The sequence below is a fragment of the Semicossyphus pulcher genome, unplaced genomic scaffold (assembly GCF_022749685.1).
Source record: "Semicossyphus pulcher isolate SPU_LCO1_2020_fin unplaced genomic scaffold, fSemPul1.0.p SCAF_9, whole genome shotgun sequence".
In the NCBI taxonomy this organism is placed as follows: domain Eukaryota; kingdom Metazoa; phylum Chordata; class Actinopteri; order Labriformes; family Labridae; genus Semicossyphus; species Semicossyphus pulcher.
Genome location: NW_027211770.1, coordinates 30,659,134 through 30,684,889, shown reverse-complemented (window position 1 = coordinate 30,684,889; position 25,756 = coordinate 30,659,134). Strand labels below are relative to the sequence as shown.

The following is a 25,756-nucleotide window of genomic DNA, read 5'->3' as shown; positions in this document are numbered from 1 at the left end:
TTCAACCAATCAATCTGCAACATTTAGCCGCAGAGCACCAAGAACGCTCGGTCAGTTAGCGAGCTACTGCGCTGTGGAGAACGTCTGTCTACGCCCACTTCTCAACGATCACATCAAATCCCTCTAATGATATGTCCCGCCTGCACGTCCTGTTTCACTCGGTAAATACGTCACGATACGGAAGCTAGATACTCTCGAAATGCCGTTTCAGCTCGACTTTAACGCGTTTAATTTAGTCGTCAGCCACGACCTCGGGGTGGCTGTTTGTTGTAGCCTCCATCCACACAACAAACCGACTGAAACCACTGATTTAAAGCAGCTTTTCATATTTCTTTTGTCTGGAATGCTGGAATCTGCTCCGAGCTCTGTGCCATGCACGCCTGTGTGAGCAGCAGAGCCAATGAGAGCGAGGGGGCCGTGAACCCCAACATACTTTTTGGGGCGTCGCAGCTCAAAACGGTTCCTAAACGTGATTTTAGTAGGTTTTGTTTTTCTGAAATTTCTGACGTTATAAAAGTTGCCATTTCTTTCTGGCAAATTTACGACTTTAATCTTGAAATTTTCGATTTTTGTCTCTGAATATTACTCTTCTCCTCCGGCTCTGTTTTTTGTTTTACAATGGCCCTATTACGCCGCCGTCGCAACAATGGGCATGTGTTTAATGACGTGATGATGTCACCATTCTTCAACTAGTCTATTTCTGATGTTTTGAAAATTGAAAAAAGGGTGATTTCAAAAATGTCAGTGACCTTAGACACACACAGACGAGAGGCTAAAACAGTATCTGCTTTTAAAAACGTCTGTCAAAGTGTGGACAAGGCCTTTCAGCCAAGTTTAACTCTGTCCTCTTACGTCACATTAACTGGTTAATTAACAGTTTTAAAGTCAATTGTTCCCAATAAAGCAAACCGTCTGCCTGTGAAGCTCTTTAACTATGATTTCATACAAGTGAGAAAACAGCGATGTGACACTGTGGAGTCGGGCGGACACAGAGGGGTCCTAAATTTGGTCACAGCGGCCACAAGTCGACCGCACAATAGAAAACTAACAAGGGTCTCCGTGGCAACGAGGGGCTTTCCATGTCCGACTTAAACTCGTTCCACCTCTCTTAACGAAGTGCCGCGTCGTAAAACACGGGACCGCAAACAAAAGGACCTCGCCCCTGCTGAGAGCTGGGAGGTGTGTGTGAGTGTGTGTGTGTGTGTGTGTGTGTGTGTGTGTGTATATTATATTTCTTTAAAACCACATAGCCTCATCAGCACAGAACGAGCCAGAAAAGCCCCCAAAGAGAGAACTTTTAGTGGCTTCTCACTTTTTTAAAGGAGTTTATGCAGAATAATGAGGACAGTATGGACGTGAGGGAGGATGCAGCTCCTCTGCGAGCAGCTGAACGCTCAAAGAATCAAACTGTGAGGACGGCAACGGGAAAAAAAAACATTTACTGTTGCTTCATCTTTGGTGTATTTGGGAGGAATGTAGAAGCATCTTTGAATGAAGAAGATGGTGGAGGTGACAGCAGCGTAACGAGGCGCTGAACTCTCAACATTTTTCCATTTTTTTGAGGCTACGTAAACTTTTTATACAGTCAGCGGTTATTTTAGGATTATTACGAAAAGGAGAGGAGCGTGTGTAAGAGTTCATGCTTTTGTTTTTAACATCAACAAGTCTGATCAACGTCCTGAACAGAGCCTCAGTTTAGTTTAAGACGAGTCTGTTTCTTTAGGATCAGGTTAACGTTGAAGTTGGTCGTGCTGAGCTCAGTTTCAGAGTTTCTCAGGAGCACACACAAATAAATAAGGCTGTAAGTGAAGCGGTGAGCAGAGCTACAGGAGGACGATGAGGAGGTAAAAGATGGAGGTACACTGAGGCTCATAAACGTGACTGTAGATCTGAGGCCTGTAAACCCAACGGTGAACCCCCTCACCAGCCGCCCTGTCTCCACACACTGCAGCTGTGTGTGTGTGTGTGTGTGTGTACAGAGAGAGAGAATGCCTATAAGCGAGGTAAATGATACAGCTTTCCTCCCACAGGTCATATCCAGACTGTTTAGGTACTGTAAAGCGGTTCCTGAAAGGCGTGTGTGCATGGGAGGAGAGGCTCTGGTTAGCATCTATGTTTGTGCACTGGTGTGTTATTACAGTCTCCTATTAGTGCGCTGCAGCTGCAGATGCTGCAGTCCTGTAATAAACCATCCCCGGGTCATTTGTGCAATATCACAGGCCATGAGAAAACACGGACACAGAGACGGCACTTATGTGTCGACCAAAGACGCATCTACGTGTTCCTGAAGTCTTTGAACTCAGGATTGTGTGTATTTTCTAGCCGTCTATCCACCTGTCGGTCTTACCTTTACACCTCTCGCAGCACGCTCCGGTCTGTTTCACCACCAGAGCACAGTCCTCAGAGACCAGCGGGCATTTCTCCTGTTTACAGTCGGCCTTCCCCTCCTGCCGCAGAGAGAGAGAGAGAGAGAGAGAGAGAGAGAGAGAGAGAGAGAGTCATATTTTCCTACATGTCATTGTTAACACACTGGGTTGTTCTATTTTCATATATTTAGCATTTTTACGACGGTTTAACTCGGTTATTCTCCCAGGTGGAAAATAAAAGGTCAAAGAATGAAGGTTAAAATAGTGTTTCACATTCAGCCACCATAAAGAAGCACTCCTCTCAGCTCTACTTTATTTATAAAGCACCTTTCATCCGTACGAGCACCCAAAGTGCTTCACAAAGGAACAGGCAGAAAAAGAGAAACTGACAACAATCGATACAAATTTAAAAGACTAAAACAAAAACAAAGAAAGTAAAATAATAAATAATAAATCATGACGGTAGAAAACAAACATTTTTAGAAATCAATCAATTAAAGAACAAACAAAAAATAAAAGATAAAGACGAGGCTTTAATTTCTTTATAAATCAGCGAGAGAGCTCGTCGTTCTTAATCTGGCATTTGTTGCGTTTAACGCTCAGTGGAGAAACTCTTCTCTCAGCTGGAGACAAAAAGTCATCTTCTTTAAAGCATCTTTGTCTGCAGTCCCACTTGTTCTTTGTTTGTGTTTCTCTCTTAAAATACTCGTGACTAAGTGAGCAGCAATGTTGGCTTGTTAGAAAAAAGCGTGTTTAGGTCCATGAGCAACTTCCAAACAATGCTCCTCTCTGGTCCTTAGGAACGCTTAGTGGTTGACTCGGCCCAGAGAGACAGAGTAACGTCTTTCTCTCATGTTTGTTTCTGATTGAGACTCTTCTTCTTCTTCTTTTTGGCTTTTGTCTTAATTTAAAGGACAGCTAAAGAGAGACAGGAAATGTCGGGAGGAGACAGATGATCGGCAAACCAGGGGTCAAACAGTGCGTCTACACATGGAGCGCCTGGAGCTAAACCAGCACACCATGAGAAACTCTTCTTTTCACCAATGAATACATTTGATGGACCAGATTTTATCGTTTATACTGAAGCAAAATTAAAGACAAAATTAACTTTTCTCAGTGTTAAAAAACAAACAGAAATATTTTAATCCTTTTTATAACAGCTGAAAAAACTGCAGCCTCTATCAGCTGACTGTCAGTGAGATGGTTTAATTCCTCTGATATATCAGTTATTTATTATTATTATTTATTATAAGTTAAACAGTCAGAAACTCTCTGGACGTTGTGCTCCTGGTTTGATCACATCTGTAAGCACTGGCCTGGAGACAACAGATACGGATAGTTATGCAGGTATGATGCTCATGAACCAGAGTGCTGGATGATCAGAACAATACATTTAAATATCTGCATGAAATCTCATTCAGGCTGATATCTGATGACATTCTGACCCTCAGAGCCCACGCGCTGGCAGAGACAAACTTCACCACGATAGGACCTGAAATGTTTCACAGCAGCAGTTTTCACCTGATTCATCCCCTCTGTTCTCTGCTCTCAGACGTCATCTGGAGCTTCAGCCTCAGAGCACAGAGTGACTCAGTGTGTTCACAGTTTAGCTGTGAATTTTCACACCAGCTCAACAATCCTGCTGCCACCTCCAGAAACCTGCAGCGTGTCCAACATCACCACAAGCTGCACCGCGGGACCGGACCGACCGTTTAATCCGCTCCACTTTCACACCCAGCTTTTATTGCTGATTGTATCCACACGCTGTGCAGTGTGTGTGTGTGTGTGTGTGTGTGTTTTATTTTACACACTGTGAGGGTTTATAAAGTGGAGGCTGGCGGGTCCCGTGGCCCTGTGGCACTGCGGCAGCGGCTCTAACGAGGACGGATCAAAGCGGGGCGAAAATAAACCAGGGTGGTTTAATATAGCAGCAGCGCTCCAGCTAAACCCCAACCACACTGAGGACAGATGATGTCATGACAGAGGAGGAGAGGCGGAAAGAGAGGACAGAGAGAGGAAAAGAAATGAGATAAAGGACAAAATCTGGCTTTCACTTCTGCATCAACAAAAGCCAGAGACAAAGAAGAGAAGTTCTATCAGGATGAAATACATAATCATACGTCTTTAATGTCTCAGTGTGTCAGTAAATATGGGATTTATCCAGCCATGCACAGGAGCATGTAACCACAGTTACATCCATCTCCCTCCTGTTCTCAGGTAGAGGACGACACAGACCACAGAGACGACAGTTTGGGGGCGTGAGGAGAAAGAAGATGCAAAATGTTGAGAGACAGGCCGACAGTACGAAAGCTCAGGTGAACAGACTCACTTTAAATCAGCCTTTAAAGGAGACGTCTGTACTCTTCTGAAGCTGACTGAAACAACAACGAAACAACAGCTGCACCTTTCTTTACTCTTCAGACTGTAATGTTTCTAAATCATTCACATTTTTATTGAATGATTTAACAGTTTGTCATTTTCATTTATTCATTTAATCTTTATATTTGTATACACAGTCCCTCCGGGAAGTTGTGATACACATGCTCCTCTCCTTTTCGTAGTAATCCTAAAATAACTAAGTTGTGCTTTCTCACAAATTCAAACAATTGCTGCAACTTTTCTGCAAATTTGACCAATCGTCTTATTTCCCTGCAAGCATGAAGTCTGTACGTCACAAAAGTCACTTCTTTGATGTTCACATATTGATCCCCTGAAGTCTGCATGTTGTTTAAACATCTGAGGGCAACTTTTACTGCTGCTGGTTTGTTCACACAGAAAACATCACAACTCTCATGGCAACTTCTTAAAAAAAGCTGCTGTGAAATCAGATATTTTAGGCCAAAACAATCACAGAAAATGCTGCAAAATCCTGCAGGGCCTGAATGCAGCTTTTTAAAACCTTAGCTAGTTTATCGCTGCTGAGCCAGGCTGGGCCTTTAAAATACATCTCATAAACAAACACACAAGAGACAATACTGTATACAACTTAATCTAATCTAAACTTAATCTTAATCTGGTCGTCTTGAGTGACGATGGAAGGATCACACCAACAAGAGACTTTTATTTCAGTGTACAGGTTTGATCCTCTTGTGAAAGTCAACACTGACTTCTTTTCTGAAGTAAACTTTTAAAGTTAGTTAGTTACATAATCCTCACGGTAAGTTACTAAAGTTAAGTACTTTGTTTTTTACTTCTTTAAACCCAAACCTAAACGTTTGTCCTGAACATCACCGGTTAGATTTGTCGTTGTTTCTGCACGTTAACCAGATCAAGTTGTTACTTCATTATTGTAAATTGTTGCACGACCAAAAGTCATCAAATGTTTTTCAGCTAGATTTATATGAGACGCTTTTTAAATGATCCCTTACTTGTTGCTTTATTTTGAAAAACCTGACAGAACTTGTTACAAAACGTTCGCTGAGATGAAAAGTTCATGTGACTCGTGTTAAACCCTAAAACACGAAACAACACCGAACAAGTCGGTCACCAAGGTCATGTCCTCTCTCTCCCTGTCCTGTTATTCATTAGCACAAAGTAGTACATGTGACCCCCCTCCACACACTCTAACCCTTCTTGTCTGAGGGTCAAAGGTCACAACGGGTCACCACGCCTTATAAACACTCGACATACCACCGCGGCACCAAGGCTGGCCGACTGGACGGCTGTCTGTCGCTGTGGGTGACGACCTCCCAACACACACACACACACACACACACACACACACACACGTAAAGTGGGATAAAGCGTTGGTATGCTCAGAGGTGTGTGTGTCACAGAAAGAGAAAGTGTGTGTGCTTTTTGTGTGTACATGCTACTGTATGGAGATACGAGGATTTCCCTGTTTGTTTGCAGAACACGTTGTCCTGATGAGACCTCTTAACTCCAGTTATTTTTCAAATTTTCTGACAAGATTAAAAGCTATAATCGTCCTAACGATCCATTTTAAATATTATAGATAAAAGATGTAATAAAGTGCGGGACGCGTGACGTGAAAGTCAAGCTGTTGAGTCTCTGAACATCACAGAGACACGAGGGTTTAACGTGAGACAAAAATAGTCTTAAAATCAGATTTTATCTGCAGTGTTTTAAATTCAATCATCTCAAACTCAGTTAGAGGAGGTACAGCAGATCCATGGCTGACCTCAGGTTGAACTTTGCGTTGAACAGCACCAGAGAGAGACAGTGTTCGAAAAGTCAAACTAGTAAAATGAGGACAGTAAAAGTCGTCACGTGACCGAACTTTACTGTCAATAACAAGTGATGAAAGGAAACAAGGAGCTTTAAAATCTAGAATACCGTTTGGATACTTGTGCAAAGAGTTGGAATAAGTTACCTTGCACATAAAAACCATCTGCGACCACAACAATCTAATAAAGAAAATCAAAATGCAGCTTATTTGATGCATTTTTTTCCTCATTCATGTTTGCGTCCTCTTGACTGTCGGAGCCGTGTATCTGCTGTGTTTGTGTTTCTCCGACCACCAGGGGGCGTATGTTGGCGGCCACAGGTTACTTAAGTTCATGCCCTCTAAGCACAGGTGGTGCTGATGAGAGAGGCAAGCACTTCACTCACTTCTCACTTTATTTTGAAAGGCGTGGAAACGATGGACTAAACTTGTAAAATAAACCGATATAATTGAAAGTTTGTTGAGCAGAACGACTTGTTTTTGGTATCGAGCAAACGTCTAAACGATTCTCTATTAGTAGCAGCTAAATGGTGGCTGAGTGTGGGATTTTATCTACACTGACTTTTACTGAATCTGTGTTTGACTGTTTGTCAGATTTTAATCGAAACCAGGATAAAAAGTTAGTTTAGATTCCAGGAGAGGAAAAAGTATTAAATGTTCAACGCGATCTTGGACAGACGCTGTAAAAAGACTGTTTTGCTTTAGTTCACTAAGAGAAGAAAAAAGGTGCTTCAGCCATCTGAATAAAAGACAGAGAAAATAAAGGATGTTTTCTTCTTCTTCTTGGGTGAATAAAAAAAGTTCTTATTTGTGAGACACTGAGCTGCCCAGCCACAAGGAGACGACACTGTTCAATATTTCTCCTCATCAGTGTTTTCTTCCTCCTTCCTCCTTCTCTTTCTCCCAGCATCCATCACTTTCTCTCCCTCTGTCTGCAACCTTTTCTCTTCTTCTCTTCTCTTTTTCCTTCTTGAGCTTCCCTTGCCTAAATGTTGCCGATCTCTTCCTCTCTGGTCCCGATGTGTTCTCTCTTCCCTCTCGTGCTTTCTCTCCGTCCCGGTGAAGGATGGAGAGATCATTCAGTGTCTGTCAGCGCAGGAGAGCCGCTCTTAACTTAAAGGCCCACTTAAACCCTTGGATGTCACCCCTCCTGACTCCGATCCCCCCGAAACCTTAACCCCTCCTCCGCTGCTGTGACCTTTCACCTTTCACCTTTCCTCTAAAACAAACAGGTCACGACCCCCCGCCAGAGAGCAGGAGCCACAGTAGCTTAGGGACGAGACAGGCGGAGAAAGACGCTGACGGGTCGGAGGAAACTGAATGTCTGCTTATGTTTTTACTCCAGCACAGTCATAGCAGCGCCCCCTGCTGGTCGGAGGAGGAAACAATGTCGCACACAAACATGATGCTGATGTGTGGACTTTACTTTGACCCTGGTAGTTCTGTATTATCAGATGATATTTTCTTACCACAGGTATATATCGGTATTGTCGAGTGTGTTTCCAGATACGTGCTGTTATGAAAAAGTTATTTCATTAAGAAAACTTCCTTCTGAGAACCTCTGCAAGCAAAATCAGTGCACAGTCCACATAATAACGCTCTTATGTCTTTCACTATACTGGCTGATAAAATTGTTATCTGTGTCAGTCTGAAGAATCCCATATTAGTCAGGCTACTTCCCCTTTAAGATCATCTGTGATTTTTGAATAAAATATTGTGAAATTCATCCAGAACAATGAGCTCTGCTCTCTCGAGTTCTTGCACTTTAGAAAGTGATGTAGTGATGGAACCATAGAACTTAAAATGTACGACAAAAGTGCCCAGAAGCCAAGGTGACTTTGTCATGATGCTTGTTTTCTTTGACCGACCGTGTAAAACCCAATAATGCTCAGATTTTGAACTGCATGAAACAGACAAATCAATAAATCCACGGCAAATACTTTTAGTAGCAACTCCTCGACTGTTTCAGCAGCAGACGCCTTCATCTTTACATTTTTCTGAAAGCCTGCAAAAACTTTCACAACGTGCAGCTTTTGTGGTGTTTCGTCTCTCGCTCCTGAGGCCACAAAAATGTTCTAATTCGTTCATGTTATTCCAAATGATCCAAGTCTTCGTCAAAATCACAGACTGTATAAAAAGATGGCCGACATGACAGCTCCCTAAAAGAGAAGCCAAACCCTCTCTATCGCCCCCTGCTGACTGGCTGCAGTATAGCTCATAAAGCCCGCCTCCTCCATGTTAACAGATGGGACATGAGTCAAACTATAAAATCAAAATACACGTCAAATACATTTTTCTCCAACATGGTTTCTGTCATTATAGTTAGTTCTTATCATGCTGATTTATGTCCACGTCTTCATTTTTCTGACAAGTTTATTTTTAATTAGTTATTTGATGCTGTAAAAAGGGGGTGTGGCCTCATGATTGACAGCTCTGTTGACAAATGGGGCTCCTGCAGCGTTCTGTTCCCGAGTAGCAGAGTAGAGGAGGAACGGCGAGAGGAGACGTAACTAACACTAACACTACAGTCACTGAACTTTACATAAGCGTGAATATCTGCTTCAGACCGACACAAGAAGCTGTTCTGCTGCAGACTGAGCCCACCTGAGGGCTCCAACACGCCAAGGACACCTGAGGGCTCCAACACGCCAAGGACACCTGAGGGCTCCAACACGACAAGGACACCTGAGGGCTCCAACACGACAAGGACACAAGGTAAAGGTGTGTGTCGGGAGAGGAAGCCGCCACCAGCCGATCTCTACTGCACACACTCTGGATACAGATGAGCGAGATGGCAGCGTCCGCTCCGGGGGTATTTAGCTTCACTTTAGTCCAATGAGAGGAGGCGGAGACTCGCTCAGAACTTGTCCCCGACAGGTCTACATCCTGTGAGTCAGACTTTACTGCACACTTTGGACCGACTTGTAACCCTGGTTGTTTACTCTGTGTCCTTTGTTCTCCTCGACTGACCCCGTCCTGTCTTTCATCTCCCTCTCCGACCACTCAGACACTCTTCACCTCTGGTTTCTTCCTCTTTTCATCCTCCTGACCTCCTGACCTTCAGGAGGGGAGGTGTGGTTTGTTACTTTTGTCTATTTATTTTGTTCTTTACATTTTATCTGGACTGTGCTTTTATTTTGAAACACAAGTGAAACATCATCAAAGTTTATGTAAATGTTGTTTCACATGTTAGGTGACAGAGTAAGCAGCGCTATCAGGTGGTTATCAGGTAAACCTCGCCCCTCCTGTATCGATCAGCTCCTGTTTGAGTTGAGACACTCACAGGATACGACCTTTGACCTTCCTCTCAGATCGATCTCAGCTACTGAGTGTAAAACTTCTATGTGTGGCACATCAGGAATGTTTGTTTGATCGATTAACAGGCTGCTGTGACCTCTGACTTGTAATATTTGAATTGAAGGAGCCTTTTTTCAGAATAATCTCACAGTTGAAGGTTTTCGCTGCACAAAATCTGAACGAGAACAAGTGTGAAAAAACAGAGGCGACGTGAGGGCGAGCGCGGGGAGGAAGAGCCGATGAGAGAGTGGAAAAAGACACGGAGATGAACAGACAGATAGACGAGGACGATGAAGAGCGTGACGGAGATGCAACCGACTCCCGCCGAGATAACGGATCATCATGGCGACCGGCCTGTCACTCAGTCTGTCAGCCACATCCACTCCTGGCCCCATTACAGCGCCCGGCCTCACCCCGACCCACACAATGCCTCTTCTGTACGTGTCTGTGTGTATTCGTGTATGTGTGCGCCTGCCCGCAGAGCCATTAGCAGGTACTCTGGACCAACTGGAGAGCCAAAGCCCCCCCCCCGACCCTCCACGTATGAGTGACACTGGAGCCCGGATGGCTCCCCAACCCCCTAAAGACAGCACGGCGACACAGAGAGTCTGTCTCTCGGGGATGAAGGAAGTGGAAGTATAGATACGAATAAATGCTCATTCTTGCTTCAGGCCTTGTTTAACCTGATTTTAACCTGGATGTTATCAAGCTTCAAGAAGTTTCCTTTCTCTGTGCAAGGAAACACCTGAGTTAACAGGATCCTCAGGCTGTGCACACAGCTCAAGATACATTTTACTAACAGACATATCATAAAAGAGCAAAACTAGCTATTAATTATGTTGCAAATCAGCCAGAGTCCAAGGAGGGAGAATGACCATATTAACAGCAAACTTTCTGCATCATGAATTTGAGGTTTCGTCTGAGATACAACATTTTCTCACGTCTGTAGAAATAAATAATCGTATGAAAAAACTAATCGTATGAAAGAAGAAGGTCAAATCTGTGTCGGCTCATATTTAAATCGAAAATCGAAACCGACATCTGACGGATATTTGAGTTTGTGCTGGGAGGCATTGGATATAAATGTTGTGCATCCGGTGTTTTAAAAGTTTTGAGGAGATAAACAAAAGGCCAAATTCAACACAGACTCACCCTGAATGTATGAAAGTGTATGAGCGTGTGTGTATGAAGGGTGTGGGTCATGTGTGTGTGTGTGTGTGTGTGTGTGTGTGTGTGTGTGTGTGTGTGCAGGGGGGTTAAAGGAGAGATGAAAGGCCGGCCATTGCCTGCTGATGACTGATAGCATTCAGCAGGGCTTTGGCTGATGTCTGCCCGATAACACAGAGGACGGCTCAGTCAGTCCGGACGAGGGGAGCCTCGGAGCGGCCAATCAGGAGCCGGGGATTGGATCCTGAAAATTATATTTGCCATGAACGGGAATATGTGCAAACTAAACATGCGCGCGGTGACATAGAGACTCAGTGTAAGAAAATGACAGCCAAAGAAAAGGAACAACAGTCCACTAGTTCCATTATTCCTATACCAGAATCTGAGTGCATTATATTGTAGCTATAATACCACAAAACCAACCACAACAAACAGTGTGAAGGCCTCAGGAACAGCTCTTCTTCATGCATATTTCTTTTTATAAGCAACAGACATGATTTCTTTGTAAACTTTGTGACCTCCACAAGAATTTAGGATCAGTTTTGTGGGTTTGAAGTTCAGCTGCACAGCGTGAGTATGTGCCACCTTACTCACCTGTAAGGTGAGGAGTTGTGAACGCAAACAGAGACTTTATGCAGACTGTTTCCTGCAGCCTCCGAGTGAAACGTCTGTAAGAAGTCGGGGTGAGCCGATGTGTGAAGGCAGCAGGCAACAGTCGCCGCAGGGAGTGGGCGGGGTGATGACGTTTATATTGTAATGCTGGGTATAAGTTTGTGTTTGCTGTTGTTTTGCAGTTGTTTATTGAGGGAGGTGTCCACCGTAGTGGGTAGTTGGCTGAGAAGTAGTTCCGGGGGAGGGAGGAGGGAGTTATTGATCTTAAGCTACTTTTAAGCGGGAGTTCTGCGTTCTGGGGAGAGGAAGACGCATGTTGATCGAGCGACTGCTAAGTGAGGAAAGCAGTCAGCCAACCTGTTTTTACAGGGACACCTCAACCTCGGGTTAGCTGTTGCTGCGACAAAGACATAAAGTCTGTTGAGCTAGCAAGGCGCATCGCCTCTTCCTCGTTCTTCCTCCATCCGTCTTGTCACCCCGCAACGATTCAACATCATGCGGCCGGTGCAAAACCAGAAGAGGATCATTTACAAGATGACAGCAAACTGGAGAGATGAAGAGATACAGGAGCTTCTGGCTGTGAGGGCCGACGCTGGGGGCTGCAGCGTCCTTTTTACGTCATGTCCTGCCTCATGAGATCCCCCTCTCCTGTCAGGAGTGCATGTGTGAAAAGGGCTTATGTCTGCGACCCCCTCAGTTGTCTCTGTGCTTTTAACGTACTGCACACAACACTTCATGAATGCCTTTCAGAAAGTAAACCAAGGATGGCAACAAATGTGCACACACACTGAAAACATGCAGCCTGCAGGGAGCTCACACCTGCGAGCTTCCTGGAGGGTGAACTCCGGTCATGTGACGCCTTTCATGAACCAAAAGCGCTCTCTCAGCCAATGTGGACGCAGTGACACAGAAAAGCCTTGTTGGTCCATTCTCATCCCCTAAAACAAAGAGCTCTGCACTGGGGGGAGCGGAGCGGCGGTGCGGGGGTCAAGGGTCAAAGAGCACATGTTCCAGGAAAGAGTCATCCCGTAACGTTTTGTAGGCTGGTTTTAACAGCCGGGCCGAGCCAAGACAGCGCGACGACAGGCACGTCTGTTAAAACAAACAATCCCCACTTCATGTTTCACTGCAGGTTTGTTGTAAATCCTCCGAAAACAGTGACGAGGACGTTATAAAGTGCTGAGCCACAAATCATCATCAACCTGATGCACATAAAGTCAACGGTTTGAGCACGATAACTTAATGCCAAAACAATGGCATCAAAACAAACAATCCATTCGTCACTTCTCCCCTAAAATCCAGCCAAAGCTTGCAGGTCAATCTCCTGCTGCAGAGTTTAAAATCTGTCACAACCTTCAGATAAGAGAAGCCACATCAGCTCAATAATCAGCTGGACAAACATCACGATACAGAGAAGTCATTTCACCCCATTAGCCCGAGTGTGAAACATGCAGCAGCGAATACACGTCAGGGTGTCGAGAACGAACAGGACGGGAAGAGAGTCATTCAGTCAGAAACGATGAAGTAACTCAGCAGCTCTGTGACTTACCAGACAGATGCAGGTGATGCAGGGGTTGTCGGTGATGTTGGGGATGTGGAGGACTTCGCCCTCGTTCTCACAGCTCGCCTCGGTACCTGTGAGGGAGAGCAGGAAAGATGAACAATGGGTCCTAACAATGATCAACCCTCCTGACCTACACTATCAAAAAAGCTCCTATAACTGTGAACTTAGGAGGTGAATCATGACCCAACAAAGTTATATAAAGCTGTGGAAATCAGCACCGATTAAAAAACCAGAGAGTTGTCACCCGGCTCTGCAGTTCCCTGCTGCTCTGTGCAGCTGTTTTAGTGTCTTTCAGGTCATTGTTTTGGTTTCATGCATCACAGCTTTACTGTTTGTCTTTGTTTGAAGGCACAATGTTAGAGACTGAGCTCAACTCTATTTGATACGCTTCTAAGCTGTCCACTTTGGTTTTGCATTTTCAGAAGTTGTCAAAAGCACCTGATACTTTTGAAGGTATCACCTCGGTCAAGGATTCAGTCGAGGTGAGCTGATGCTAAAAGTTGCAAATAATACAACCCAGACTTCTGATTGGTCAGAGGGGGTCTTCACTAGAATTGTCATTAAAGTGCCACGAGCAAAAACTACAATCATTTCATACCCAAGCGAACATCAACAGCAACAAAAACATGTATTTCTTATAAGACCGGAGATATTCTTGCTTTTTAACTTTGCATTCGCGTACACAACCAGCTGCGTCATGAAGTTAACAGTTCAGATACGTGTGCACTACACGTGTTACTGGAGGATACCTCTAGAGGGCACACCAGAGAGCTCAGGCCGTTTGCAGCTACCGTATGTGCGGGATGTAAACAACAGACACTCAAGGAGGTTACTGTGATGTTAAGGCGACAGATGACCGGTGGACAGAACACACCGTCTGCACCGTCCCCGCTCCGTCTCTCCAACATGTTCCTCTGTACGGAGGTAACGGTCCCGGACTTCCATTTAGTTTTGCAGATTTAAAACAGAACTTATCTGTCTGCAGCTGTTTGACAGGCACGTTTGTCTCTGTGCAGCGGCAACAACACATCGTGCGTGTTGTGTTGACCCTGTCACATCCCCTCTGCCTCGACACTGCCCCTACTGTTCATGTGCAGACTGCATCTTGAGTCCGCGTAGCCTTAATGTTTGAGGACGTGCACAGCCGACGCTCCAAACAGACGCAGGGAACGAGGGACAGTCATCATGCGCATGCAAACATGTTATATCTGAGGCCTAAGGCTGCCTGATAACTGTGGTACATTTTGACAAGCGTCCCTTTAATCTGGTGAATAAGAAGTTAAGAAAAATTACGTTTCTACAAACAAACATGCGAGTGCTAGTAATTCTAAATATGTTTGCATATCTGTCTTTGATAAAGGCAAATAAGTATTAAAAAACAAACCAATGAAAATAAAGGGTGACATAAAGGTGAACATTCGGCCTTCACACTGACAGCATCGTTTAACACCAGGTTTATCCTCCTGTTCGTCCGGTCTGTCCGTCCAGGTAGAAGCAGACACATTTAAAGTGCAGTCTTTAAAACGTGAGTGGGTCAGTTTGTCACGAGAGCGAATGTAATCTGAACCATCTACAGGAAACGACCCCAAACAGAGGGGTTTATGGGTAAAGCCCACAGATGTCCGCAGCTCCTCCTGCTCTGAGCGCTGCAGCAGAAACAGAGGCAGAGAGAGATGCTCTGATTGTTCTCGTGCCAGGTTTGTTTTGACCCTCTGGAATGATAACTTCCTTCCCGGTGGGAAGTTATCGTCATGAGCCGCGAGCTGAAGCGGGGTCATCTGAGGTGAAGGTAAAAACCCACCCAGGCCGCTCTGTTTGAGTGTCAAACCACTTCCTGTTTCTAGTCATGTCTCTTCCTGTGATCTCAGCTCTCTGAGGTCAGAAGCACTGACTTCTCCTTGTGTTTGGACCAGATCTGCTTGTTTTTCTATCACAAACACTTCTTCTTTTTCTCTCTAAAACCCTCATTTGTTTGTTTTTTGCTTCATTTGATCGTCTGTAAAGATGCAGTTTCTCCACCTGCAACCAAAAACTGCAAAACCTTCTGATGCAACAAGAGATATAACACGTATACTTGTGAACACATGTTGCAACCCTAAAATCAAAGACCTTTTTGTGCAATATTTGGTCGGTGTCTTATCCTGTGACCTCTGACTCTTGACCTGCCGACTGTTTGCTTTGTTGTAATGTTGATGACTACAGAATTGTCTGTCAGCTAATCCTCTCCTCTAAATGATCCCAGTGTGCACTGCAGTGTTAACGGCATTTTAAAAGTTTGAAGTATTTTACCTTTAAGTTATACTATCTGTTGACAGTGGGAGCTCTTCTTGCAGACCAGTGAGACACTGGTTATTGTGGTCCCGCTCACGAGAGGACAGACGTTATCATGCAGATTTTATAAATATCAGACTCATAAGGGGTCGGCCTTTAGGACTCTGTGAGCCTTCAGGAGGTTTAAGACTGGATCTGTAAACCTGTCACACCGTCAGATAATCCAGGCCGAACATCGTCACAGAGCAGGGTCCCAGACGTGACTGTCAGGAGAATAACTTTGGTTTAAACCAGCTCAGACTTCTGTCGTCGACTTCTGTTATCAGATTCTTCTTTTAAAATAAGTTTTTAAGCAGCTCATGTTAGATTAATAACCTTCCTACGTCTGCGAGCGACAGGCGACACATCAGCTGACAAAACTTGATGGTTTGGGGCTTGAAGAGAGAAACCTGTTTTTGTCTCCCTCTGTCTGAAACGAGGACCCATTGTGATGAAAATTAGCTCCAATTTTGGTGGAAAATCTGCCACAGTTATGGATGTAAACTGCATGTGTGTCATGTGAGAACAGAAGGATTCACAGGACAGTTTGAAGCTAAGTTAAAAATCAGATTTACGTTTGTTTCGGGGCCGTAAAGGACTAAATTTAACTCCCGTCTGCAACAATAGCTCTCCTCACAGCCGAGAGGCGGGCTGTGGATTCTGGCAGAGCAGACGAACCCTGCCGACTCCACCAACACTGTAAAATTTACAGCCTTCGAGTGTAATTAAACTGGCAGGGCTGTAAGTGGTGGGGGAGAGGAGCAGGGAGGGGGGGAGGGCGTAAGGGAGGGAGGGGGGTCTCAGTCTCCGAGGCCTCGTCCTCAGTCTGACAACATATCCATCAGGATCCCCGTCTACCTCCAGATAGTGGTGATAAATCTCATGCATATTAAACGTCAGCACTGGATGATTAAAAGAACAGATAATAAGCTAAGAAAAGCAGAGTCATATAAAGCACTGCAGCTCAGGACGGACAGGATGACCTTTCATCGGTCAGAGGTCGCTCTCTCTGACTCTGAAGGTCATCAGGCTCAGATAGTCGCTGCTGTTTTATATCCAGTCCCAAGTTTATAAAAGACCTGAATGTCTACAGTCGAATAAATCTCCTGAAGAGGAAAGGAGAAGTCGCGACACTGTTTAAAACCTTAGAATGAGTGCGTATTTAAAGTGAATCTGTTTAAACATAAGATGTATTTTATTTTTATTCTTTTTAATTAAACATCCATCAAACAGCTTCAGTAAAATGTCTCATTCTGTTTTGTTTCAGTTTAAGAGACGGAGACGATGTTTCTGGAAGAAGCATTGTAGCTTAAAAATCAGCAAAATCCAGGAAGACTGGAGAGTTTGTGCTCATATTTTAACCCTTTCCATTAATCTCTCAAAGTCTCTTACTCTTTACTTTGTTCAAACTCTGTTCTAAGATAATCTGTGTGAAACAAACAGATGTTAAATCCTGTTCAGACGGCTGCAGGTGATTCAGCTCCTTCTGAACGTGTTCGTTTTCTCTGTTTGTTTTACCTGCTGTTAAAACTAACAATCAGATTATTAAATGCTCCTCAGGTTTTTATGTTTCTGACAGAGTGTTTATCCTTTCATCAAGCCTGATTCTTTCATTGTTTTATCCAGTTTGTCTTATTAGTCAGTCGACTTATTTTAGATCTTATGTATCGTTTACTGCTGTCTGTACGTTGCTCTGTTTTCCTTACGTCATGATGTACAAGCTGATCCAAACCAGTCGCCCCGAGAGGGATCAATAAAGTTATTTTAATTGAATTGAGTGAATGTGTTCACATCCTTTAAACGTTTCAGACAAAAATACGTTAGAGGTCAAAACATGTCGGAACACGTATCACAAGAGGAAGTGACCCTGCGCTGTTAGAGAAAATAAAGGCTACAGTTTTACTGGATTATTACTGATGATGCATTTGTCTGTAAGGAGCATGTTAGCTTCTATTTCAGTTTACCACCTTTATATTTTTTATATGTGTTAAAAATGCGGAAGTTAAAGCAACAACATTAACAGAAGCGTGGTCGAACGAGTTTTACTTTTGTACTGTGATAGAAACCGTCCAGCATTTCACTCCGAAGCATGCTGTTAAAGAATGCACTTCACTGATAACAGTTATCTGACTGTAAAGTCTGCGAGGTTTTAAATGAAGCTCTCAGCGCGTGCAGGCTCACAGCAGCTCATACGGAATATAAAACTTACTCTAAACAACCTTCGGTCATGCTTAGCACTCCTGGCTTTAAACAGGTTAATAGTGCACACCTGTGAGTTTATCATCAGAAAAGTTCAGTGAAGGGAAATCAAGCCGAGACAAAGGATGACGTTCAACAAGTCCTGGACCAGATTTAGAGTCATGGTTACCTCCGTATCTGCTGCTCCGCCTGCTGCAGAAACACATCCGACTGTCCCGCTATAAGACCTCAAATCACCCAGAATCCTCTGCTCTGCGCTTCAGCAGACAGCGTACTGAGAAACAGCGAGGAGGCCAGGTGGAGGAAACAGACCTGCGGGATCACCGTGGAGCTCTCTCTGGTTCTGCGCGCTGTTTCATGTCAAACAGACGCACATGTTGGAGCGCAGAGACGCATCTGGTGCAGGTTTGTCCTCCATCTGATCCTCATCTCTGTGCTTTCGCTTCAGGAGCAGAGATAACAGCCAGCAGAGGGGAGCCCCGAAAATCAGGAGTTATTCTTATCAGCACGTGCGTAAAGTTCTCCCTGTCTGCTCTGGTCATGTTGAGCTCGTTATTAAAGCTGAAGAGAGAGTGAAACGCTCTGCATCGAATCAGCTTCATCAGAGATTTCCTCCTTTTTAATGAAATCATCAAGAAAGTCAGCTGCTGTCGTCATCGAAACCTTTTAAATGACCCCTCAAGACCCAGAAACGGAATAAATAACAGTAATCAAATAATCTAATGTCCTTTCCTCAGAGCAGGAGGAGAGGAGGGGGGCCAGCCCCGTCCCTCACGCCGCTGATAAGACCCGTCAGCGGGGCAGCTTGCAGCGGAGCCCGGCCTGCGCGCAAAACCACCTCCACCTTTCATTTCTATTATTCTCATTTTTCTGCTGCGCTGCGGGGCAAAGAAACAATATCCTGTGATGCGATGCGGCTGTCAAAGTAAAGAGAACATTTACACCGAGAGGGAGAGAGATGTGTTCAATCAGAGCTGGTGGAGGAGGAAGGAGAGTTACACTTTACAGCCTGTTTTTAGCGTTAAACGCGACTTAATTAGAACCTTTACTGGTGCAAACAACTCTTTAAATAAAGATCACTTTTAATCTGAAGCGCAGAACTTTCATTCTCGGTTTTTAATCCGTATTTAATGCCGTAAAGTTTGATATAAATAACTTTGATAATAAGGTAAGTAACCGTGATTTTGAGGCAGAAAAATAAATAACAAGCTGTGCTGCGAATAAAACGCGTCAGGGTGGATTTTTGTGGCGTTTCTCTCCCTGTGTTCACGGGACGCCTCGCAGGGAGGTACAGGGAGGATAACCCGGGTTAAACCGAAAACCGAGTCTATTTTCAGCATCAGAACTCCGCAGACACGAGATCTAAATGTTTTCCAAAGCCACCAAAAACACTCGCTGGCATCTCTCCGGGTCTGTATTTGACACGTTCCTCGTTGTGTGATAAAAACAGAAATTTACAGTTTGTTGATGCAAAAGTTGTGAAAGAAAAAAGAAAATTCTGATAAAGTTGTTGCTTCCTGCTGATCACACACCGAGCTGAAGGTTATATTAACATGTTTATGGAAGCTTTAGCTGAACACTAAATTAATGGAAACCTCAAATATAAAAGCTGTGACTTGTTGGTGCGCTCCCGGCAGAGTAAACACAGAGTGCAGGGGCACGGAGGAGCCGCGGCGGGCTAAATAACCGGGCCTTGGGTAGATTTTTACGCACGGTGGGTGCAGTGAGGTGTTATTATGAAGCCGTGTGACTCCCTTTAAGCTTACCTGTAATTAACGGAGAGGAGAACCGGGGCGTTTGGAGCAGCAGCAGAAAGCAGAAGAGAAACCTACAGGTGGACCAGGAGGGAGGCTTGGAGCAGCGGAGCAACATCCTCAGAACAAATATCAGAGTTTGGAGGGATAAATAAATAAAATCAATCCAACTAGATCCACGTTCAGTGTCCCTCCTGCGTGTATTCCTGGAGGAGAGAAAACCCTTCTTCAGTTTGTCCTCCTGCGCTGAAATGCAAAGCGACAATCAGCCAGACGCGCGGTGATTACAGCGACATTAAAATGACAAAGACGCGCCGGCAGGCAGCAGACAGCGCGGCTGCTCATGTCAGGCGCGGAACACAGGAGTCCGGGGGTGAAATGGAAACATTCAATCAGAGCTAAATCCTGCAGATGAGAAGATCCAGAGAGGAGCAGTTTGGTTCGGAGGTTTCAGAGTAGATTTCGCTCCAATCCGGCCGTCAGAAGCAAAGTGTCCGGGATGATCTGAGCGCAGGAAAACACACACACACACACCGCTTATTGTTAAGAGCTGGAAAGGTTCAAAACAGCTCTGACTCCTTCCGATAAGACAGTGAGGGAAGCTTTTCCAGGTTTAGACTCGTCTCTGAAGTCCGTGTTGCGCGTGGATGCTCGACGCAGACAGTCCGGGACGCAGAGGTGGACTGCAGACTGTCTTTCTCTCTGAGCAGCGTTAACCGGCGTCTCCTCCTCTCTCTCTCTCTCTCTCTCTCGTATTAAAGCGGACCTCTGGTGTCGGAGCGCACCACAGAGCCAGAGAGTCCTGCCTCCTCTGTGAAACACGGGACCTCCTCCTGCCTCCAGCCCCAGACCCTCTCTGGTCCTCTCTCCGCTCCCGGTGTCCTGCAGACTTCTCCCACAGCTCCTTTTGTTATTTAAAGGTTTTAATAATCAGTCTCTCCGCTCCTATCTGCCCCTGTCTGTCTGTCTGCTACTGAACCCCTGTGTGCTGTGAAGTGTGTGTGCGTGTGTGTGTGGTTGCGTTGGGATCCAGTTTCATTACCAACAAACCAGGGGAGCTATGCGTTTCATGTCTCTGTGTTGTAAGTTGAAGTGTCTCAGAGGAAGTAGAGAAGCAGGGAGCACAAGAGGAGGACTGAAGATAAGTGCAACTTGTCTTCTGCAGGTCTTATAAAACCCAAAGTGTCAGATTCAGAGTAACTCTCTCTTTATCTGGAAACAAGTGGATCCAAAAAGTACCCCATGTTTACAAACCTCTGTCCTCATGTTCGGTCTGAGGCTGCTCTCCTGTTTGTTTCTGCAGCACACTGATGTCTTGTGTTCTTCCAGTTTGGTGTCAAAAGTTTGTTTGTAACTTGTCCTGTCATTAAAGGATGCTGCCCGTCCTGCAGCCACAACACACGTGTAACTGTCATGTGTTGTAACAGTAGACCGTTGTGTGTAACATACCTGTGCAGAACTCTGGCATGAATTCAATTTGTTATTTGTCCTCAGCTTTTATACTTGCTTGTTTATATTGCAGTACATTGTGTTAATTTGTATATATGTTTCTATACATGTTGCTGCTGTATAATGAGTGTAAGGAGAATCATATGATGCGTATATTTTAATGAATCTCTTATTTTCTACCATCTTATAATTTCTCTATGCTAAGATTTCTTAAGAAAGGGAGCAACAACTCAGCTTCTGATTCTGATAGATACATTTTTATGCCTTTATTTCAGAGAGAGGACTGTGGATAGTGACACGTGGCGAAGGGCCAAGGACTGTAGTCTCTGTAATCGGTCGCCGATTCAACCGCTGAGCCAAACCGGCGCCCACATTTTTCACAGTTTGAGGTGGAAGAACACCAGCCTGCACTGAGCTCTGACCTCGACCTCGACCCCATCCGACACCTTTGTGATCAACTGGAATGTTATCACCAAGCACCTGAGTCGGACCTCACTGATGCTCTTGTGGCTGCAAACCTCTGCAGACAGGCGCCGACAGCTGGTACGAAGCCTGAAAGTAGAAGAAGAAGCTGTTACAGAAGCAGACTTTTGAATGCAAAGTGCAGCTGTCACATACGGGAGCATGTTGTCATGGTTTCATCGTGCACTGTGTTTACGTGAACGCTTTGGCACCATGTTGATGATCAAGTGTTTGGGTTGAACTGAATATTCATTCGCATCATTACTAACTCGTTTGCAGAATAAATCCATGTGTTGCTTGCGGTTGTCAAAGTTCAGTCAAGGACTCATGTGGGGCTCTTAAAGGTCAAAGGTTAACAGTGGTCTGGGGGAGCCTCTAGGGGACACTGATCAGGAACCGAGACAGTCAGAACATTTTCTTCAACAATAACAACAAAAATGTGATTTCTGCAGCTTTGTTGCTCAAACACAAAGAGAACGTCTCTTCCTCTGAGTTCAGCATTACGCTCCCATAAATCTGCAGTCTGGAGTCGACATTAAAGTCTTATGTGACAGATGAGTCGGCTTGCATGACAGTGTGCGTGTGTGTAGGTGTGTGTGTGTGTGTGTGTGTGTGTGTGTCTCGCCTCTTTAAAGTGCAGCTCGTCAGAAGCTCAGACGGGAGGAAAAGCGAGTCTTCAAAGAAATAATTAGGACCCACCCAGCAGCTTTTAACCGAGCGTCAGCCGGCGCTCGATCTCAGCTGCTGGAAACACACACCAGCCGAGCACGGCCCAGGTGTGTGTGTGTGTGTGTGTGTGTGTGTGTTAAAGAGACAGAGGATGAGTGTTAGAGGAGAGAGCGTGTGTGTTTGTTTTACAGAGAGAAAGTGTGGACAAAAAGAGAGTGTGTTTGTGTGTGTGAGGGGAAATGAAAGGTAAAGAGTTCCTCAGAGTGTGTGAGGGGGAATGTTGGTAATAATAACCACTAGATGGCAACAGAGAGAGGGCGGGGGGTGACCTGCTCTGACCGCACACACACGCACAAACACACCCCTCAGGGGAGCTGGCAGGTAGTTTGTAGAGGAGTCGGTACCTTTCTGACGACATTGCAAGAGTCAACGTGTGTGCTTCTGGGAATCAAACCTGTGAGGCTCAGTTAGAAGACAATCTGCAGCTTTCAGGGAGTCTTGAGCGACAATTTGCAACAAGTTTCTGCCAAAAAGAGCTAAAAATAAATAAGTGTTTCAAAGTCTGCAGGACATCGAGCTGAAGAGAAAACAACTTTACTGCAAGCGATGGAGATGCAGCAGACTGACCTGCAGGGTCCTCTGATCGTCTGAGGGTCGTCCTCACTCAGACCGGCTGCAGACGGGAGGCGGGGGCCCCGGCGGCCCTGAGGTTAAAGCCCCCTGCAGTCGGCAGGTCTGGCTCTGAGAGGCTGTGAGGGGGAGGAAGGGGAGAGGTTAGACCCAGCTGTCTGAGTCAGGCCACCGCCATCCTCTGGAAACCATGACTGGAAGTTCATGGCAGTTCATCCAGTAGTTGTAGCGGTTTATCAGTCAGAATGCTATCTCTAGAGCTAAGCTGCTAGCACGGCTAAAACAAGAGCAATGGCAGCATTTAAAGCTTCTTTCATTCAAACTGAGGCCTCTGAGAAGTTTCAGTGCGCCTGGTTGCTGATGCTTCCTGTCCTGCAGCTGCTGCATGTCAGACGTCCTGAATCAGACGTACCAGCAGCACAAAGGGTGGAACTGCACAATAAAAACACTAATTGTTGCACTTTACGTCCTTGTAAGTAGCAGCAGATATTTTAGAGGTTCGTGAAGTTTTTAATGAACAATTTGTGCACTTTTTAAACACAAATGAACATCCTGAAAACACATTAGAGAGTCTGATGCTGCGTGTATTTCAGGATGTGAGGAGGTGTTTGCCCTTTCACAGGGAGGAGACGTTTCAGTTTGAACGAGTGTGGGAGGTCTGCGATCTATAACACTTCATTCTCTCTTGGTTTTACAAGCGAAAACGGGCTACAAGTTAATCTGTTGGCGTGTCGCGCTGTTGTCGGACAGATGCCACACATCAGCAGAAAGTCTGTTTTTCTTGTGGGTTTCGAGGCCCAGAGGTCACGACCCCCACTCAGAACATGACGGACTTTAAACTTCAGCTCATTTATGAAGCAGGTCATATTACAGTTTAAAGGGATTGTGTCCTCTGTGATGCTCCTCACCTGCTGCTCCTCCTACAGGCAGGAACACAACACACACGTTCAGTGTGACGGCTTCAAAAGGACGAAGATGCTACAGATGAAACAAGAAACTCAGCTCACCTGCTTCAGCGTGAATTCAACATTCATCCATTTACGCTGAAGTGTCAGTTCAGTGAAAGGATTTTGGAGAGCATGCATAGATATAAATCCTCCTGCTGAACGGCACGTGATGGAGACTGAACTGGTTGTGTCCAAGGATGTAGCGCTCAGGCGGAGAGGAAAATAACGAACGTAGGGAACTGTCCTTGAGTCATGAGGGGAGGCCAAAGGGGACAGTAAAGTCCATCAGAACTGCTTAACAGAGAGTAAAGGAGCTTTAGAAAGAGGTGGAGGATAGAGTTGTGCTTTGTCTGAATATTTCTGTTACTTTCTTTAATCTACAATCCAGCATTACCGCTCACTGCATGCAGAGACTGGTCAGCCGTACAGTGGTGACAAACAGCGTCTCTGTTTCTTTCAGTGTTTTTGTGAACAACAAAATGTGACACCATGAACGTCTTCCAGGAGAGACTCTGAAAACGTGCTGCGTGTTCTGAGATCTCATTGCCACTTTCACAGCGCTGCATGTGTCACTGTTGTCCATGATTTTGCAGTTCCTCCAGGAAGTTGCTGAGCAGCGAATTCACAATTCAAATTGGCTCAATTTTTGTTTAACCGTGCAATTTTCACCAATTGCCGCAAATTTGACCAATCATTTAATTTCCCCACGAGCAGGAAGTCATTTACATCTTTGATATCCAAAACATTGATCGTTGGAGGTCTGCAATGATTAAACATCAGAGGACATCTTTTACTGTATTCCTTGTTTCTGATGTTTGTGTCAGCGCTGATCGTGCAGTGAGATAGTAATCCTTCAGTCTCTTACCGATCGTTTTCTGCTGCTGCAGCTGAAATAAACGAGTAAAACAGCAGAAGAGCAAAAACTAATGTGCAGCTTCTCCTCATCACACATGGACACCATCGAATGTGCATGCACAGTGCAACATGAGCATTTCACGGCTGCTGACTTTAGTGTCATTCAGTTTTTACACATCATATTTGTTATCTTGTCATGAAAATCGACAGGAAGTGACGTCAGAAGACAAACAGATCTCTCAGCCAATAGATGGCTTTATTGTAGTGTCTGTCTCAGCCTCTCACAGCGGAAGGGGACCGATTTATAAAGACACTTAATACATGCATCTTAGTCTGGTCCTTGTTTAAATAGTGGAAGGTGAGCTGAACATACCCACAATGCACCTGGGCCTCTTCCTTTAGTTGCCTGACACCTCATCTTCAGGTGTGGTGTCTGCACAACGTCCTCATCAGACACTGGTTTCCTCCCACAAACACAGGCAGGTGAGGTTACCTGGTTACATCGACCTCTCACCCAACCTGCTGGATCAGCTTCAGCACCTGAAACCACCTGAAGGATAACCAGGTAAATAAGCTGATGGTGTTATTTTACTGTGTTTTTATTACTGAGCAAACTATAACTAGATCATAGATTATATGATGTCGTAGTGTTTTATGATGTACTACTATTTGTAGGGCAAACACATTGAACATATGTACCTTAAATACATCAACGTAATCTAAATTTAAACCTAAAAAGTCCAAATAACCCTAAATAAACATAATAAATCTCTTCTCTGGTACATCTCCTCGTGAATGACCAGGTGACAGCCTGTGACACTCAGAAACAAACGGTATGACGGATGAAGAAACGTGACCTCAAACCTTCCTGTCTGTTGCAAACTCTCTTAATGAAACTAAATCAGATCTAAATGCCAAAGAAACTAAATATAATTTCTGGGATCAGCGTTGTTCACACAGAGGAGAAATCCGAGCCACTTAAGTTCCCCGTGGCGAAACGCTGCTGACGCTTCAAATCTGCAGCGAGAGTAAAATGATGCTGCAATTATCTGATCCGGTTTGTTTACGCCTTAAAGCCCGGAGACAGAAATAAAAGCCACACTGAGCCTCAGCGTCTGAATCCAAACTCTTTATTACACTCGGTCCGAGCCGCTGCGGCCCGCTTACACGCGGACCGTTGGAGTATTGTTGTTTGATGTTTTTAACAGTCGGGTGTGTGCAGCCATGTTCGGTGGTTCCTCACATCAGAGCCGGTTTACTGCACCGAGGCGACAAAGAGGGAAGAAGTC

General features: G+C 44.9%; 1 protein-coding gene across 1 annotated transcript in view; it reads right to left on the bottom strand.

Annotated features, from left to right (window-relative positions):
• Positions 1-20,148, bottom strand: part of bmper (BMP binding endothelial regulator) — a 30,872-nt gene extending 10,724 nt beyond the window's left edge. The window contains exons 1-3 of the mRNA XM_069656639.1: positions 19,468-20,148; positions 13,178-13,263; positions 2,348-2,447 (exon numbers count right to left, since the gene is read on the bottom strand). Coding sequence (XP_069512740.1) covers positions 2,348-2,447; positions 13,178-13,263; positions 19,468-19,573 — 292 coding nt within the window. The 5' untranslated portion in view covers positions 19,574-20,148. The remainder of the gene's footprint in view (positions 1-2,347; positions 2,448-13,177; positions 13,264-19,467) is intronic.
• Positions 20,149-25,756: the final 5,608 nt, after the last annotated feature.